The sequence below is a fragment of the Dromiciops gliroides genome, chromosome 4, assembly GCF_019393635.1.
Source record: "Dromiciops gliroides isolate mDroGli1 chromosome 4, mDroGli1.pri, whole genome shotgun sequence".
In the NCBI taxonomy this organism is placed as follows: domain Eukaryota; kingdom Metazoa; phylum Chordata; class Mammalia; order Microbiotheria; family Microbiotheriidae; genus Dromiciops; species Dromiciops gliroides.
In genome coordinates, this window is record NC_057864.1 from 11,788,616 (window position 1) to 11,808,638 (window position 20,023).

The 20,023-nt window shown below is 42.3% G+C and overlaps 1 protein-coding gene across 3 annotated transcripts in view; it reads left to right on the forward strand.

The window, feature by feature from the left end:
- Positions 1-11,120: 11,120 nt before the first annotated feature.
- The window catches only part of SLC35D1 (solute carrier family 35 member D1), a 60,379-nt gene continuing 51,476 nt past the window's right edge, over positions 11,121-20,023 (forward strand). The window contains exons 1-6 of one of the 3 annotated variants that reach the window (XM_044001996.1): positions 11,121-11,692; positions 12,823-12,856; positions 12,951-13,037; positions 13,702-13,769; positions 17,182-17,253; positions 19,888-19,956. In XM_044001996.1, coding sequence (XP_043857931.1) covers positions 11,490-11,692; positions 12,823-12,856; positions 12,951-13,037; positions 13,702-13,769; positions 17,182-17,253; positions 19,888-19,956 — 533 coding nt within the window. In that variant the 5' untranslated portion in view covers positions 11,121-11,489. Of the gene's footprint in view, positions 11,693-11,738; positions 12,093-12,822; positions 12,857-12,950; positions 13,038-13,701; positions 13,770-17,181; positions 17,254-19,887; positions 19,957-20,023 lie in introns of those variants that run through there. The other 2 variants (XM_044001997.1, XM_044001998.1) reach the window with 2 other exon arrangements.

Genomic DNA, 20,023 nt, shown 5'->3' on the forward strand with positions numbered 1-20,023 from the left:
GAATAATCTCTAATAATTTCCTTTTCTCTTTTATGCTGATAATTTAATTTTCTTATAAAAATAAAATTAACTAGTAATTTATTTTATTAATTTTAAATAGTTCTTATTTTTATTAATCCAATGGGTTTTTTACTTTCAATTTTGCTCATTTCTTTGATTTTCAGATTTTGTATTTTGTTGATTAATTGTGGTTTTTAAAATGTGTTGATTTTTCTACTTTTTTGGTTGCATGCCCAATTGATTGTTGTTGTTTTTTTTAATGAAAGTGTGTAAAGAGATAAGCTATCCCCTTTGCCAACTTCCCTAAAGACTGCTTTTGTGGCATCCCCAAAATGTTAGTATATTGTCTCATTGCTGTAATTATATTTAAAGAAATTATTTTTTTCTATGATTTGTTCTTTGACCCACCAATTCTATAGGTTTGAATTATCTACTTTCCAGTTCATTTTAACTTGTTTCTACTGCAGTCCTTTACTGAATATAATTTCTTTTATTATTTTGTGGTCAATTAAAAGATTTGTTTAATATTTATGCCTTGCTTTATTTCTTTGTGATAAATTTAATTCCCTAATACATCTTAAGTTTTTGTAAAGGTGCCAAAGTTTCTGAGAAGTATTTTATCCTTATTCCATAATTGCTTGAAGTCTTTCATGTCTAGCTTTCCCAAAATTCTATGCAGGTCCTACACTTTTTTTTTGGTTTTTGTTAGATTTGACTAGATCTGAAAGTGGTAAATTGAAGTCACTTACTATTAGTTTTGCTGCCTAAGTGTGTGTCACTTAGTTTTTCCTTTTAGTATTTAGAGACTGAAACTACTCATTTATGTGTATATGTGAAGTACTGATATTAATTCATCGTTTGTGGTATGTTTTAGCATAATGTAATGTCCCTACGTATCTCTTTTAATTAATGTAGTTTTTGCTATTACCTTATCTGTGGCCAAGATTGCTACTCCTGTCTTATTCACGTGAGATAAATCCCTTATAAAATCTTTAAGTTTTAAGTGTGTTTCTTGTAAACATTGTGTTGTTGTATTCTGCTTTCTAATCTGTTCTGCTATCTTCTATTTTATGGGTGAGTTCATCCCACTCATTCACAGCTGTGAGTATTTTATATTTCTCTCCATCCTATTCATTTGTGCTTTTTGTTTCCTATCAACTCTTTACAAAAAAAGAGGGTGGTAAATGAGGAGTATGCTCAGCACTAATGCTCTGTGCTTGGTTCTATCTACTTCTGTTCCTCTATCCCACTTTTCTTCCCCTTATCCAGAGTAGAGTCATGGGTTCTTACCCATTCTTTTATTTTCTTTTTTCTTTTTTTTAAATTTTTTTAGTGAGGCAATTGGGGTTAAGTGACTTGCCCAGGGTCACACAGGTAGTAAGTGTTAAGTGTCTGAGGCCGGATTTGAACTCAGGTACTCCTGACTCTAGGGCCAGTGCTCTATCCACTGCACCACCTAGCTGCCCCTCTTTCTTTTATTTTCAACCCTTTTTGGGGATCCACCCTCTAAGGTTAGGGTTTGTGTTGTATATGACCAATCGCTTTCCAAATCTAATCTTCATCTATATACTTCCCTTCCCTGTTCCCTTCTACTTCCGTGTTGAATGAAATGTATCTCTATACAGAACTCTGTGTATTCTATTCTCTGACAAGTTCAGATGAAAGTGATGCTTAAATGTCTCCATTTCTCTCTGTTTATATAGTCTTTTTGTACACCCCAATTATGTGAGATAATTTCCCTTGTCTTTCCTCCCCCTATTTCTCCTTAGGGTATTCCTTGTTTCTTCCCTTCCTTTTCTTCTTCTAAGATCATTAATACCTAACAATTTGATTCCCAAGCCTTCTGTCTTATTCAATTCCTTCTATGATTCTTAATGATACTAGGGTCCTGAAGGGACACAAACACCCCTTTCCCATATTAAAATGTAAACAAGTCACTCTTGTTTGCTCCCTTCTTATTATTCATTTATGTTCACCTTTTTTATGCTTCTCTTGATTACTGTGTTTGTATTTCAAAGTTTTTACTTAGCTTTGGTCTTTTCATCAGGAATGCTTGAAAGTTCTCTATTTCATTAAAGATCCATCATTTTAATGAATGACTTGCTGGCAAGTCATTCTTGCTTGTAAACCTGTATCTTTTGCCTGTGGTATTTTTAATCAGTTCTCTTCTGGTACCATGCTTTGTGATCCTAACTATATAGTGTTCAATTTCTGTTTTTTTTTTCTTCTTTCCAGTTATGTGATTGCAATCACTATGTTTATTATTTTCCCAGATCTGCTTACTTTATTCTGTTTCAATTCATACCAAGCTTCATCATTTCTTATGATGCAGCCATATTATATTGTATTTATCTACCAGAATTGTTTATCCATTCATTCCCCAATCAAGGGACATCAGCTTTGTTTTCAGATCATTACTCCCACAAAATGTTTAGCCTGCCCTTCCTTAAGAGTAGGATTCCAGATCTTACATCACAGGAGAATGCTGCAGGCTCTCAGCTAGTGTTTACAAAGAGTCTTCCCTCCACAAAGTCCAACTTGGAGCCTTTATCATGGTGAAGAGACTTTCAGAACACCAGAATTGGAAGGGATTTCTGAGACCATCTGGTCCATTCTCTGTGTGGCTTCACTCAAAAATTGGACAGCAGAGCATAAACTCTGAACAGAATACAGGTCAACATTGCCTCCCTCTCATCAGTCCAAGAACCAGTCCAGCTAAAGTCAGAGAGGGTCCCATTTACCAACTCCTAGAATCTCAGAGCTAGGGAAGATTTCAGAGGCCATCCATTCAGGGCCATGTCTGAAGAGGAATAACTTCTTCCATATATCCCTGAAGTAGCCATGCAATAATATTTTCTCCTGTGGTAGTCCTTTTCAATTTAGGGCAGCTCTAAAGGTAGGAAACTTTTCCTTTCATCAAACATAAATATGCCTCTAGGCGACTTCCACCTTCCACTCCTGCTTCTATTCTTTGATTACTGTCTAATTCCTTTTCAAATACTTAAATATCACTGTTATGTTTCCTCCACTCTCAACTCTTCTCCCAACTAAACAGCCTCAATTTCTCCAACTAATCCTCTTATATCAGTCTCAAGGGCCCTCCCTATGCTGCTCAGTCTCCTCCAGACTAATTCTAACTTATCAATGCCCTTTCTAAGATGTGAAACCTAAAAGTAATTACTATGCCCCAGAGGTTGTCTGATGAGAGAAGAATCTAGTGATACTCTCCCCAATCATTTGTTCTGCAAATCCTGCTTTTGTTAGATTGGCCTCAGAAGGAATGAAGGAAGTTTCTTTCCTCTGGCATTCAAAGGGTAGATTCAAAACCTGTCATTAGTAATAGTAGAAGGTGTAAGCTATTGCACAAATACTATTTTTCTCTTTGTTTTCTTATAGGAGAAAGCTCATATCTTGTTTTCAATGCTCCTCAAAGGTGTGGTATTCATGTCCACACCCATCAAATGAGGAGGAAAAAAAAAGGATCAAAATCAATGAAACTCAAGGCCAGGATATTGTGGCCAAGCAAGTTGTTGTTTAGTTGGTCAGTTGTGTTCCACTTCATATTCATTCATTGCTAGTATAATTGCAAGCTTGTAAAATCTTTTTGAGGAACAATCTGGTAGTAATCAATTATTCAGTCAATAAGTATTTATTAAGCAGTCACTGTGTGCCAGGCACTGTGCTAAGCACTGGAGAGTGGTGCAGTATGAAAGGAGAGAAGGAGGCATATTAGAGAGAGATTTTAAAGGCAAAATCTACAAGCTTTGGCACCATCTTGGATATGGGGGTGAGGGGAGAAAGTGAAGACTCCCAGGCTGGGAGCCTGAGGGACTGGGGGGAAGATGTTTCCCTCAGTAGTAATAATAGGAAAGGTAGGAAGGGAGAAAGATGAGTTCATCTTTGGACATATTGGGCTTAAGCTGTCTATGGGACATCCAGTTTGAGATATCTGACAGACATTGGGAGATGCAAGATTGAAGGTTGGCAGAGACGTTAGGGCAGAATAGGTAGATTTGAGAATCCTCATCGGTGTAGAAAATGGTCACTAAATCCATGGAAACTGATGAGATCACTAAGTGAAGTCATATAGAAGGAGAAAAGAAGAGGGCCCAGGACAGAGCCCAGAGAAACACCCACCATTATGGGCAAGATATGGAGGCAGATCCAGAAAAGGAGACCGAGGAAGATGAGTCAGAGAAGCAGGAGGAGAACCAGGAGAGAAGAGGAGAATATCAAGGAGAAGCAATCAATAGAGACAAAGGCTGCAGAAAGGACAAGGAGAAAGAGGCTTGAGAAAGGCCACTGGAGGGGCAGCTAGGTGGCGCAGTGGATAGAGCACCGGCCCTGGAGTCAGGAGTACCTGAGTTCAAATCCGGCCTCAGACACTTAACACTTACTGGCTGTGTGACCCTGGGCAAGTCACTTAACCCCAATTGCCTCACTTTAAAAAAAAAAAAAAGAGAAAGGCCACTGGATTTGGCCACCAAGAGATGACTGGTAGCTTTGGAGATAGAAGATTATAAGGGGTTGAGGAAAGAGTGAGGGGAAAAGTGAGAGGAAACAGTGGAGGCCCCCATTGTAGACCACCTTTTCAAGGAGTTTGGCCACAAAGGGCAGAAGAAAACTAGGATGATAGCTAGCTGGGATGGAAGGATCAAGTGAGTTCATAATAAAAGTTACAAAAATAAATTTTGATCCAATCATTGGGAATATACTCCAAAATAGTCAAAGTAAATAGTTAATAAGCATGCTTATTGGGTTGCATTGATGTTCAGTATTAACCCCTCACTGCTCCTTTTTAAAGAATTGTCATTATTGTATTTCTTATCGTTGCCTGAGTGTGTCATTAAGAGTGAGAAATGGAGAAAGAAAGAGAAGACTGGTTGAACAAGTAATACAAAAGGTTCTAAATTTCCATGGAATTAGGATTTAATGCTTGTTGGTTTACTTAGGTAGAGTCAATAATTAGTTTAATCCAGATGGAAAAATACAAAACTTCTATGGGGAGAGAAAGGGGAGGGGGAGAGAGAGGGAGAGGGAGAGAGAGAGAGGGAGAGGGAGAAAGAAATGAATCCAGTTATACTCATTTACCTATGCCTAATATACCTATGGAAAAGTGTGTTGTTTGTTAATATATGGCTCTGAGGATTAACTTGCTTCTTATTCTTTCCCCCTTACCAAATTTTCTTTCCTAGTTTCTTCCTTGCTTTCCATTTTACTTTTGTTTTTTCAATTCAATTCCATTTTAAAACTATTTTCTCTCTACTCTCCCTGAAATCTCTGACCTTTCTCTAATTTTTGTGCGGAAAGGAAATATAGCTTATTCCATACTTTCTGCCACAGATAGATGTGTGTACACATACATATATACATGCATACATGCATATAATATTGTGTGTATGTGTATGTATATGTTTGTGTGTATATAGAAATATATTTATACACAATATGTTTATATTAATATAATTTATAAATATATTAATATCTATATAAACATGATAATTATATTCTATAGTATTACACAAATATACATATATGTATGTGTATATATACACACAGACACACACAAACACCTTCTCCCTGCTCCATTATCTTGCACCTACTGAGCCTAGCTCTTTGACCTTGAGTAGGCTCAGCCCTCCCTGTTTCCCTGGTTCATTCTACTCTCTCCCTTCACTTGCCACTTGCCTCCCTCCCCAGCCTGCCTGGTTGAGTTGGTGAGATTCCTCCTCCCCCACTTCTGACTTCCTGGACTGTCTGCCATATCCCCCAGATTAGGCCGTTCATCATCGCTGGAGAAAGTCATGGAACTTTGCTTCGGCTCTGGTGCTATTGAGAGCAAACCTCTCTCCTCGTCCTCTTCTTTCCACTCCCAGTAGCCGATGTCCAACTTCATGGCCAGGTTGCTTCTTGCCTGGAGAGAGCCTCCAGCATGGCCGCCCTGCCCCCGGTCTTCTCCTATCCCTCACAAGGGCAACATCAGGCCCCACGACCCTCATGCCCAGTAACGTCGAGGGACTCTTGTCTCCAGAATAAAAGACAAACTGGCTGGCCTTGCTTCAACTGAAAGCCTGCCACAGGCCGGCTCCTCTTCCACCCCCTCCCCCCAACACCACCCCCCCCCCTTTCCAGCAGGATTTCTTTCATTTCCCCTCAGACAGAGCTGGGTGACAGAATAATAGATTTGGAGATGGGTGAGATCTCAGAGACCGCACCCCCCTCTTACAGATGAGGAAAGTGAGTGCCAGAAAGGGTGGGGCCTTTATCCAGGGTCACCCAGCTAGGGCCTGCCCAGTCTGTCTCCAGGCCGGGCGCTTCAGTGACTTTGGGCAAGCCCTTCAGCCTCTCTTGACCCAAATTTTCACATCTGCAAAATGGGGACGTTAAACTATGTGACCCGGGTTCCAGACCCAAATCTGTGCCATGAAGGAAGTAAGAGTCCTTAACCTGGAGAAGTAAAGACTTGGGGGGCTCTGGCAGCTTCAAAGAGGGATTAGACTTAGACTTGCTTCCCTTGGTTCCAAATGGTAGAACCAGGAACAATGCATGACAATTGATATTATATTGATCTATAACAATGAGGGGGAGCTAGGTGGTACAGTGGATAGAGCACTGGGTCTACAATCAGAAAGACCTGAGTTCTAATCCAGTCTCAGATGATTCTTAACTGTGTGACCCTGGACAAGTCACTTTACCCTATTTGCTTCATTTTCCTCATCTGTAAAATGAGCTGCAAAAGGAAATGGCAAACCACTCCAGTATCTTTGCCAAGAAAACCCCAAAAGGGGCCATGATCAGATGGCTGATCAACAACAAATATAACAATGAGAGATGTCCAAGGCAGAATAAGCTGCCTCCCAAGGTGGTAGTTCCTGGTCCTTGTGGGGATTCTTCAATGTCCGGGTTGGACCCGATTACTGAGGCCTCTTCCAACAACATATTCTGTGACCTGTCACCAAAAAATGAACAATCTGAGACCCTGAGAAGTTCAGACACTTGCCCAAGGTGACACGGAGTAAGTAGTTGAGCTACTTATTGGAGCTCATGTTCTCTCACTCCAAATCCAATACTCTTTCCTTAGGATCAACTGGCTAAGAGTCCCTCTCCTGTGGTCAGACCCCAGCCAGATCATTCAATCCACAGAATCATAAAATTGGAGTTTGAAAGGACCCCTAGTCTAAACTATGCCTGAAAGAGGGAGCTATGAGAAGTAGTGGATGGGGTGCTGGGCCTGGAGTCAGGGAGACGTGAGTTCAAATCCAACCTCAGACACCAGCTGTGTGACTCTCATGTGTCATTTAACCTCTGTTTGTCTCAGGTTCCCCATCAGTAAAATAGGAGAAATAATACCACCTACTTCCCAGGGTTGTTGTGAGGACCAAATAAGAGGATATTTGTAAAGTACAGCCACATAGTAGGCTCTTTACAAATGCTAGCTATTATCACTGTTGTAGAGCCAATGCTTAGCCCAGTGCCCAAAATATAGGAGCTGCTATATTAATGTTACTTATCATCGTTATTATTAATTATTTAAAAGAATCCCGACTATAACATACCTGATAGGCATTTACATGCCCACTATGCAGGTAGGTTTCCCAAATTCAACGTGTCCAAAATAGAACCATCATCTTTCCTCCAAATTCACCTTTCTACCAAACTTCCCTGTTTCTATAGAGGGCAGCACCATCTTTCCTGGCAGCCAAGAACCAAACCTCAGGGTCATCCTTGACTCCTCCACAAATACAACCAATGGCTAACTGGACTCTTCTGTCTCCCCGTACCCCCACCTTGTGCCCTTCACACCTCAGCCTAATCCCTTGCTCCTGCCTCCCTCACCTCTGGCCTGGATAATCACAACAGCCTCCTCATTGTTTTCTGTGCACTTTGGACTTCCCTGGATGCCTCCATACAACTGCCAAAATGATTTTCCTAAAGAATAGATCTGAGCACTCTGTTCAATAAACTTAAGAGGCTCTCCGAACTTCTAGGATAAAACGTGTGGCACTTCAAACCCATAAGAAGTGACCCTTCCCTACTTTTCTAGCCTTATTAAATATTAATTACTTCCTTTCATGGTACTAGAGTCCAACAGAATTGGCCTCTGTACATGGTGTTGATCCCCCACCTCCATGCCTTTCTACCAACTGTCCTCATACTTGGAAAATACTCATTTCTCACCTCTGCTTTTTAAAATGTCTAGTTTCTAGTTTCTTCTAAGGATCAATTGCAGTGATAATAAAAAAAAATAGCTAGCATTTCTGTAGTACTTCAAAGTGTGTGAAGTGCTTTACAGATATTTTATCAGTTTTGAGAGGTAGGTGCTATAAAAATTAATCTCTATTTTTTCAGATAAGGAAACTGAGGCAGAGTTTCAGTGATTTGCTCAGTCACACAACTAGCAAATGTCTGAAGTTGGATTTGGACTCGGGTCTTCCTGACTTTATTTGGCACCTACCACCTTCTACATGAAGCTTTTCTGATTCCCCCAGTGGCTTGTGCCCTCCTTCAAATTGCCTTGTATCTATTTTATATACCTTTACTGTTTATGTACTTGCTATCTCTCCCAGCAAGAATGTAAGTGACTAATTCACTGTTGGTGGAATTGTGGACCAATCCAACCGTTCTGGAGAGCAATTTGGAACTATGCTCAAAGGGCTATAAAACTGCACACCCTCTGATTCAGTAATACCATTGCTAGGCTTATATCCCAAAGGCATCCCCCAAAAGAGAAAAAGTCCTATTTGTACAAAAATTTTTAAAGCAGCTCTTCTTGTGGTGGCTAAGAATTGGAAATCAAAGGAATGCTCATTGATAGGAGAATGGCTAAACAAGCTGTGGTATATGATGGTGATGGAACATTATTATGCTATAAGAAATGACAAGCAGGATGATTTCAGAAAGGCCTGGAAAGACTTGTATGAACTGATGTATAGTGAAGTGAGCAGAACCAGGAGAATGTTGTGCATAGAGACAGTAATATTGTTTGATGAAGAACTGTGAATGACTTAACTTTTCTCAGCAATACAGTGATCCAAGACAATCCCAAAGGACTAATGGTGAATTATACTAGCCAACTCCAAAGAAAGAACTGATATTGATGGAACACCGACTGAAGCAGGCTATTTTTTACTGTCTTTCATTTTGTTCTTTTATTCAAGTTTTCTTATACAAAATGACTGATATGGTCATGTTTTACATACTTGCATATGTATAATCTATATCAGATTGTTTACCACCTCAGGGAAGGGGGGAGGGAGGGAGGGGAGGAGGGAAGAAAGAACAGGATTTGGAAGTTAAAACTGTAAATAATTTTTTTTGGGGGGGGCAAGTGGGGTTAAGTGACTTGCCCAGAGTCACTCAGCTAACATAGATTACATTATAATTGAGAAATGTTTAACAAAATAAATAAGAATACAATACAACATAGATAGTTAATTTGTGGTTTCTGATGGAGAAGGCTAAAAGGGTTAACAGATAACCTAAGACTTGATCAATAGTAGCCAGAAGGGTTAACAGAGAAAACTAAAACCTAAGTAACCAGAGGGCTACTATCAACCAAGACTATCAACAGAAGCTTAGACAGTAACCAGGGACCATTAACCATTAATAGCTATTAATATTCCTAGATGACAGGACACCTAGAAACCAGATCTTAAAGTAAAGAGATGCCAGAAACAGAGAGACCCTAGGGGTCTGACAAGTCTAAGCATATCTTTAGGAACATATGCAGAAAAGGCTAAATGTGTCCTTAGGTTCACCTTATGACATTTAGACCCCAAAAACAAACCTCCAGGGAAAAAGGGACCTGCCTCAGGGGTTGTCCTAGGAACCCAAGAATTCCAAATTAGGATAAGCTCTCCCATGTACTACCTTAAGGAGTAGATTAAGATAATGAGGAGATAACCTATTTTTTCTTACTATAAATATAACCACCTTTCTTCCCCCTATTCGAGATACCTTTTCTCCTATGGTATTCTCCCTGTAGTCTCACAGTATTCTAATAAAACAGGAAACTGAGTCACTAAGTCTTGTAATTCTTTTGGGACGACTCACAATTAATTTGATCAATTAAATCCATCCCTACTACAGTTTCCTAGGTCAATATCTGGCCAGCAGGGATCCCTTTATGTTTGACTTGATTACCACTGGCTTACAACCTACTGTCTCTCCCATCTTTCAGTTAAGATAAGGTACTTGGGAGTAGGTTTTATTTTACTTTTTTCTTTGTCTATAAACATTTGTCTGACACACAGTAGGTATTTAATATTTGCCAGTCTCTCAGATTTAAAGTGCATGGGCCTGGAGGGGAGCAGAATCTTTGATTTGGAGTTGCAATGAAATCCCTTCATTTTTACAAATATGGAAACTAAGACACAGAGAGGTCTAATACAGCTTGTTCAATCAAATTAATCAACAAACATCACGGAAGCACTTGCTATGTGCCAGGCACTATGCCAAGACAGCACACAAAGGAAGACAAAAACCAGTGCCTGCCCCCAAGGAGCTCAATATGCCATCAACCTGATACAACGACAATATACAAACAACTATATACAACGAGATATAAGCAAGATAAATTGGAGATATTCTAGGAGAGAAACCAGGACGATTCAAGGAGGAATGGGAGGAGCTCTTGCACAAGGGGGACTGATTTCAAACCCCAGCTCTGACACTTGCCACCTGAGTGACCAGGGCAAGTCCTCTTACCTCTCAGTTTCCTTAACTATAAAGTGAGGATTTGCACACAGCAGGCACTAGCTAAATGCTTGTTAACTGATAGAGGGAATTAGACTAGATGGCCCCTCCCTTCCACCTGGAAGAGGAGGAGGAGGGGGAGGAAGAGGAGAGTGTGTTTGTATACGTAGGAAGAGGGGATAGAGGGGGAGGGGAGGAGAAGAGTGTGTTTGTTTACGTAGGAGGAGGGATGCTGAAGGGAGAGCGAGTGCGCTCCAATCAGAAACTTCCTTTCCTATCCTCCCTTCTCCAGGGTTAGCTTCCCATCAGACATTGGTCCACAGGCTCTCTCTTCCCCGTCTCTCTGCAAATGAACGGTTGCACCTTGACCGAGGAGGGGTAGGAAAGCCTGACCCTCGTCCGAGATGGTGTGAGTGGCGGCCCCAGCTGTGGAGCCCAGGTGCCCTTATCCTGAGGACAGAGCCTGGTTTCTGGCCTTCCTGGGCTGGAGAAGCGGGGGCGGAGCCGGCCGCTGGGCTGGAGAGTGTCTGTCCCCGCCCCCTCCTCCTCCTCCTCCTCCTCCTCCTCCTTCTCTTCCTCCTCCCTCCTCTCCTCCGCTCCCCCTCCCCCGCCCCTCCCCTGGTTCCAACCCTCCCGGCCCGCCCAGGAGCGCGCGCCTCCCAGTGGAGGTGCCTTTGCCTCCCCTCCTCTGCTAGACTTTCAGCCGCGGCGGTCTCCGTAGCAGCAGCAGCAGCTGCAAGCAGCAGCAGCTCTGAGCAGCAGCAGCTCCAGCAGCAGCAGCAGCAGCCCCAGCCATGGCGGAAGTTCATAGACGTCAGCATGCTCGGGTTAAAGGAGAAGCCCCCGCTAGATCCTCCACTGCCAGAGATGAGGAGGAGCTGCGGATGGCGTCGGCCGAAACGCTGACCGTGTTCCTGAAGCTGCTGGCCGCCGGCTTTTACGGCGTGAGCTCCTTTCTCATTGTCGTGGTGAACAAGAGCGTGCTCACCAGCTACAGGTAGCCAGCAGCCGGGCGGAGGCTGCCTGGAGCAGCGGGCAGGCGGGTGGCGAGGCGGCGGGGCGGGCGGGGAGCCGTAGACTTTGCGCCGCCGCTGCCAAAGTTGAAGATTAACAAAGTTCAGCCGGAGCCAGGAAAGGGGATTGTACCTTAACTCGTGCGCTGCCTGGACGCAGCAGCAGCAGCAGCAGCAGCCAACGGCCGCCCATCCCCTCCTCTACTGCGGCGGCGGCGGCGGCGGCGGCCGAGGCAGCCTGTCTGCCATGGCATCGCCGAGTTGTGCTTGCTGGTGCCCGTGTGTGCGCGGGCGTGTGTGGGCTTGGGAGAACCCTGACTCCCCTTGGCTGCTGCTCTGCAAATGTCACCTCATCCCCCGGGCCTGAGTTTTTTTCTAAGAGAGGTGGAGTGGGGACGAGGGGTAGGGAGGAGAAGGAAGGAGTGAGAGATTAATTTACCATGTTTTGGGAAAGAGCACCCTCCCGTTGCTTTCTCTGCAGATCCCTTTAAACGGGAAACTGATCAATGGAGGTGAAACTGATCAGTGACAGTGAAAGTGATCAGTTACTAACTACTGGGGCAAACTTGCTACTGAACGTTCTATCTTTGCCTGGCAATGGGAAGGGCCGATTGAAATAGACATTGAAGTCGACCAGAATTAAAACGACAACGACCACAACCAACAACCCGGCCATTCTATTTCTCGAGCTTGTCTTTGCCTTCACGAGGTGCAAACGCTATGTGACCGTGGTTGCATTAGTAGATTAATTTTCCAGTGATTTTAATCTTGTTTTCCGGTATTCCGGCGGGTATATTTATTGAGGCTGGGAAAGCGCTAAGCCAACTAGAAGTCTATCTTAACTTCCTGAGGGCACCAACAGACATTGCAACCGCACAAGCCCAGGCAGGTTGCCACCCAAGGCTACCAAGTCCGGGTGGTTGCTTTGCCCCTTGGCCCAGGCAAGTTTTTCAGCAGGAAATTCAGTGTTTGTCCTTAGCCAAAGGGCAAATCCTTCGGCGTTTAATTAAGACCCTGGGTCTCCGTTGTAATTCTAATACTATCAAATGGTGCTGTTAGCTTGCTGACCTTGTGTTTTTTTTTTTCCTTCTTCTCTTCCCTACCATCTGCATAGATTTCCTTCCTCACTATGTGTTGGACTTGGCCAGGTTAGTTGGAATCTCAAGAATTAAGTGGTTTGTAGTGTTTCAAATTATGGGAAGGTCTTTCTTGTTGAACAGTGAACGTTTGTTCTTTGCACAGATGCTGGCGACGGTGATAGTCCTCTGGGTGGGAAAGGCACTCAGGGTAGTAAAGTTTCCTGACTTTGACAGAACTATACCTCGAAAGGTAAATGAAACAAGGAAATGAATGAAGAGTCCTCTTGATCTCATTTGAAGAACCATTGTTCATACCCATCTCTTCTTTACCTCTAGTAGACAGTCAGCTTTGAGCACTTCTTAATTTAAAGTCAGTTTTAATCAAGGGGAAGAATTTATTGAATAGCATTTCAAAAACGGATCAAGCTTTCTTTTTAATGAAGAAAACCAAAATGGGAAGTTTGGTTCTGTTTTTAATTAATTCGTTCTCTTTATCAGGGAGGGCGATCCATTTTTAAGTTCCTCTAGCTAGCTTATCAGATGTTTTTTGCCTTCATTATAGCCTCAAATTTTTCATTCTGCCTTTTTCTGTTTCCTCATGAAGATGGGACAGCATCCCATTTTCTCTTGATCTATAAGCACAAATTGTATTTTAAGCAAATGATGAGGTGAAGGTTAAGGGACATTTTGCAGTTTTCCCATTTTTCTCGAGGGCACCACAGAGCAGGGGGATGGGGTTTAGTATTGATTGGGTGGCTGGGGGTGGGGAGGCTGGTAATATTTATGCGCACTAACCTTTTAGGCCAGGCTGAAAGAATTTGATCCCACAAACCAACTTGCTGCTCCTTGGAAAGGCTCCCCTGACTTGAGCTATCTTTACTGAGTGTTGTTATCCTTTTGACATCTTTTTCCAGACATTTCCACTACCTCTACTGTATTTTGGGAACCAAATCACAGGACTGTTCAGCACAAAGAAACTGAAGTATGGCTGATTTTTTTCTCTCCCCTATTTTCCTAGTGAGATTAATAGTGTGTGTTCGTAAGCTCCTATGGGAGTGACCAATGTGCCAACAGAGACTGTGGGGCAGTGGAGGGAATGGTGCTAGAGACAGGACTGGATGATTCATGGACACACCATCATTTAGACAGGATTTGTCTAGTTATTTGTTCATGTCCAAAAGCTTGTCTTGTCTTGTCTTTGGGACCACAGGAGCCATCTAGAGACAAGCCCCCTCCTACAGACATAGAGATTGAGGCATGGAAGAGCCTCTAGAGGCCGACTAATTCTACTCCCTCATTTTACAGATGAAGAAACTGAGGCCCAGGGAGACAAAGTAACTCCCAAAGTGGCAAAGGAAGTAAGCATCAAAAGTGGTGTTTGAGCCAGCGCTGGTCCTGAAATCAGGAAGATGGATTCAAATCCAGCCGAGTAACCCTGAGAAATTCTGCCTCAGTTTCCTCATCTGTAAAATGGGGCTAACAATAGCACTGACCTCCCAGGGGTTGTTATGAGGATCAAATGAGATGAGATCTATCAAGCACTTAAAGCAGCTGCCTGGCACAGAGCAGGCTCTCTAGAAATGCTAGATGTTTTCACTATCACTGTTAGAGAACCAGTGCTCTCTGAGGTGCTCAAAGGATAGTGATGATGGAGTGGAAGCATTTTCTTTTTTTTAAATTTTAAGTGAGGCAATTGGGGTTAAGTGACTTGCCCAGGGTCACACAGCTAGTCAGTGTTAAGTGTCTGAGGTTGGATTTGAACTCAGGTCCTCCTGACTCCAGGGCCGGTGCTCTATCCACTGCGCCACCTAGCTGCCCCGAGTGGAGGCGTTTTCCACCCAATCCAGTGAAGGTTATTTAGAGCTGAAGAAAGGTTTACTTTGGAGGGCTTGTATCAGGGTATAAAAATAACATTGGGGAGAGGCTGGTGAAGGCTAACTTTGCTCTCCCCTCCCTACATATTGAGAACTTAAAGGGCCTTGTGCAAAGCCCTGATATAAATATCTAGTTGCTGACTTACTCCTCACTGACAGTCCATTGGCAGAGGCAGCCAGGCCTCTTGGCTGAAGAAAGAACATCCCTGTTCCCCCCTTGGCCTGCTACACCCACCTCCTGCTTCTCCTGCTCAAAGGGCTCTGTGTGGTTTTAAAGATTCAACCACAAGGGATATCCCTGGGACTTCATTCTAGTGACAAAGGCTACATCTAGCTATGGCCGAGGGCAGAACGATCCCCGGGCATCCTCCCTTGACCTGACTTGGTCAGAAGTGACAATATGAGGAAATGACCTGTCTCCGGGTGGGGGCTACTTTGGGAGCCAGATTGTTATAGTAGAGAAGTAGTAGAGTCAGACCTGGGAAGGGCCTCACAGGCTAGCCAGACCTTTGGTGTCAAGTTCCTATAGAAAACAGGGGCCACCAAGCTGTGGATCACTCCATGTGCATATTGGAGTTAAAAAATAATTTAAAAAAAATATTTTTATTTTCAGGGCAGCTAGGTGGCACAGTGGATAAATCATTGACCCTGGGTTCAGAAGTACCTGAGTTTAAATCTGGCCTCAGACACTTGACACTTACTAGCTGTGTGACCCTGGACAAGTCACTTAACCCTCATTGTCCCGTCAAAAAAAATTTTCAATTCCAAATTCTCTCCCTTCTTCTACCCCCTCCTCTACTCATTGAGAGAGCAAGAAATAAAATACTGTGAGTGCAAATTGATTTAGAGAACCACATATTAACATTAACTATGCTTTACTGTATTTTGATTTATTTTGTTAATTATTCCCATTACATTTTAATCCAGTTTGGCATATACTTGGGAGTGTTATGGGTCACATGGGGCCCATATTTGATGCCTTTGATCTAATCATTTTACTCAAACTATTGAGGGATAAACTGAGCTAAAGAGAGGTGAGGGGACTTAGGATCATAGATTTAGGAATCTCAGAGGCCAGCTAGTTCATCCCTTTCATTTTAGAGATAAGGAAAAGATGCCAAGAGAAGTGAAATAATTTGTCTGAGGGTACACAGTAAGTTGACGCAGTGGATAGTGGGTCACCCTGGAGTTGGGAAGACTCATTTTCCTGAGTCCTGGCCTTAGACTCTTACTCGCTGTGTGACCCTGGGCAAGTCACTTAACCTTGCTTGCCTCAGTTTCCTTATCTGTAAAATGAACTGGAAAAGGAAAAGGCAAACCACTCCAGTATCTGCCAAGAAAACCCACAATGGGGTCTTAAAGAGTTGGATATGACTGAACCACATAGGAAATAGCAGAACCAGGATTTGAACCTGGGTCATAGATCTAGAGTTGGAAGGGACCCAAGAGTCCATCTGGTCCAGTCCCCTTCTTTTCTGGAAACAAAAGTGGAGCTGATGAAAGTGAAGCCACTTGGTTTTCTGGGTTTGAATTCGCTGTTGGTGGTGTTTGCACTGAGGTGGATCAAGGACTTCCATAAAGCTAGTTATGCACACAGAAATCTCTCCTGAGCACTGAGGCTTTGTAAAGCAGAGTTGGGACAGATAGAGACAAATGACCCTTATAACTTGGCCCCTTCCTTCCAGGAGCTCAATGTTTGTGAGGGGATATGAGATCTGGTTTTGCCAAAGCAAAATACACAAAGGAATGGGAGAAATGCTGGGCATTAGAGAAGTGTAAGCAGGCTCTTGGGGTCCTGAGAAGGGGCCAGTCACTCCTGACCAGGAGAGAATTCAAGGAGGCTGCACCATTATCACCAACATATTTACATGGTGCATTACAGAATAATAATAGCTTTTTTTTTTTCCCAAAACACAACACAGATCACCTCATTTGATCCTCACAACAACCTTAAGAGGCAGCTGCTAGGATTACCCCCATTTTACAAATGAGGAAACTGAGGCTGTAAGTAACCAGCCCAGGGTCGCACAGCTAGTAGGTATCTTAAGTCAGGATTCAAACGCAAGCCATCCTGCCTCCCAAGTCCAACACTCTCTCTACTGTGACACCTCGCTGGAGGAGGTGACATAGATGACATTTGATTTGGGGGTTTCCGCAGGTGGAAGTGAAGGGAAGAACATTCCAGGCAGGTGGAATGAGGAGATCCGAGTCACTGAATAAATAGATAATTTAAATAATGAACAGAAGATTGGAGTCAGAAATGGATGTGCTCAGCTTAAATTGAACCCTCCACCTTTCAGTCCTTTGGACCGGGTAAACTGAGTCTATTTTTGAGATTTTAGGTAAAGACTGAGTAGAGCAAGGCTGTGTGTGTGTATTTTACATTGGGAAGTGATAGGGGCCGTGGGGTTGACATCTCTGATATGGATAAGTCAGCTTAGCAAAACCAGAAGATCATTTGCCTTAAGTCATAAAAGAAAAGCAGTATATTGATTTTGCCTTGTGGCTTTTCCTTTATAGCTTGCCAATGTTTACAGTCTTGCGAAGGTTCTCCATTTTGTTTACAATGATTGCCGAAGGAGTATTACTCAAGTAAGTTAAATTTCTAATGTATCTTTTTGGTGTCTTGAGTCTTTTCTGAATCGTATTGAAGCCATTTGCTTCTCACATCACAGGCTTTTCCCACTTCCAATCTGCCAACCTTGTTACAAAGAAATTCCTCTTCCCCCTTGTTACAAAGAAAAACAGTTAAAAACAGCCCCCACATCAGAGAGTGTATGTAACATTCCACACCTGTGGTTTCTAACTTCTTAGTGATACCAGGGAAGTGCGTTTTATTCTCTTTCCTCTGGAAACATTCATCAGCCTAGAAGATGAGTGTCTAAGCTTATCCTTCTCCTAGCTATTGCTATGGTGTGGGTATTTTCTCTCTCCTTTACTTGGCCAGTGGGATGGTTAAGGTTAGTGGTCTCCAAGTAGAGGAGCCCTGGGGGTCCCTGAGGCCCTTTCAGATGATCCAAGAAGTCAAAGCAATTTTCAAAATGATATCAGATCTTATATGCCCATTAAAACACATATTTTCTAACTACATATCTCTGTGAGGCCAGATTTTCTTCTACTTCAAAACAACATATTGCAATGGATTGAAGGCAGAAGCAGATAAAAGAATCCAGCCGTCCTCTCTTAAGCCAGACATTAAAGAGATTTGGAAAAATATGTAAAACGATGTCACTCTTCTTGCTAATTTTTTTACTTTGGAAAATGTAGTTATTCATAAAAAGTATACACAAGTATAATGGGTTGATTATTATTTTTAAATGAATCAATAAATATTTTTCAAATTATCAGGTCTAATGTGGTAAATATTGATAGATATATAACCCACATATACAAAAGCTTTTAAGGGGGCCTGAGACCAAAAGAAAAAAAAAAGACATTTAATATACAGACATCTGAATTTATTTCCTTCCAAAAAGGGAAGGGATAACTTAGGTGTTTGCATTAGAAGAATTCATTTTGTTGAAGGATTCACCCCAGAATGCATTTATATACCTGGCCAGGGGGCAGCTAGGTGGCCCAGTGGATAAAGTATCGACCCTGGATTCAGGAGGACACTTACTAGCTGTGTGACCCTGGACAAGTCACTTAACCCTCATTGCCCCACAAAAAAAAAATTAAATAAAATTAAAATTAAAAATAAATAAATACCTGGCCCACTCAAGAGCATCAAATAAATGAGTACATAAATAAATAATTTAGCTTATATAAATTCAATTGGTGTACAATTTTTCTAGAACACAGCTTTTGCACAAAAAAAAAATGGTAGCTTACCCTAGCTCTTTCCCCCTTCCCCCCTCCAAATGTAACAAATCTGAACAGGATCTTGGATCGTGGATTAGATGGAAGGACCCAGTAGGCCACTGAGTCCAGTCTTGTGTAGATGAGGAAAGTAAGGCACAAAGACAATAGGAGCCAGCCAGGTAGTGTTGGAGCCTGTATTTGCAGTGAAGTGAAGCACTTAGTGTGATTTTTGTAGACTGTCTCCCATTGTGGAGAGGTCTCACCACGCTCTGTATAGAAGGCAGGTTTTTGAGATAGGAGGACCTGGCCTGATTTCCTTCCTCTGAAAACAAACACAGACACGGACACACTCACACACAGACACACTCACATACTCTCACACACTCACATTCACATACATACTCACACACTCACACACACACTCAGTAGGAGTTTCTTCATTGGGAATGATTAAATCACAGATCTGGACAAAGAAAAAGAAAAAAATATTTTTTATGTAACCTGTGAATCATTTTTCAATGACCTGCAACTCGACACTGTACAAGAAATCTCACACTGAGTATATCCATGGCTAGGGTCATGTTAGCACCCTCACCTCCCATTTCTGTCACTGGCATCATTGTTGCAGAGGTAGAGGCACCTCCTGGGCCCAGTGGCCATTTCTTTTTAGATCATCATGTAACGATTGGAATAACACCACCTGCTGGAGACTTAGTGTAGAAGAGTTCCGCCCATGAAGCAAAGGTCTTTGAGGGCAAGACCAGGAGTCTTTTCTTTGGCGTCAGGAAGTGACGCGGGCTAGTGGGAGGAGGAAGGAAGAGACTGGCGCTCGCTCTCACTCTCTTTCCTTTGGACTCTGGTGGAGAGCGGAGCTAGAAATGTGCTCTCCCTTTAATAGATAGGAATCTAGGCCTTTCTCTCTCTCTTTACAAATTCTTATTCTCTTTAATAAACGCTTAAAAATCTAACTCTTGCTAAAGCTTATAATTTATTGGCGACCATTCATTGGATATTTTAGACAGACTAGCTAGAATTTTAGCCCTTAACAATCAGTAGCCAGTGATGATACGTTAGGGGTTGTGTGCTGAGGGAGGGGGTGGGTCAGGAAGTAGGAGGGATCATTGGATAGAGATTATTTCATCACAGTGAAATAGATTGGGGAAGATGAAGAGCAGAATTGTTAGCCTTTTTTGTTTCCTGAAGCCCTTTGGGAGGCTGGTGAAGCCTGTGAACCCTTCCAAGAATCCTGTTTCTAAATGCATAAAATGGCATTACAAAGAAAACCAATTCTATTGAAGTAAATACGTACTATTGTGTATGTGTCTCCGTATTTGTGTATATGTTAAGAAAAGTAATAAAATGTCTTCATAAAACAATACAAATACTTGGAAATGTAACCAAAACTTTTTTTTTTTTAATTTCTAGGAAGACCTTTTCTTGGGGTATTAAAATGACTGTTTTCGCGATGATCATCGGAGCATTTGTGGCTGCTATGTAAGGTCTTCTGTTACACAAACACTAGTCCCTGCACTGTCAATCAATCAATCAAACATTTATTAAG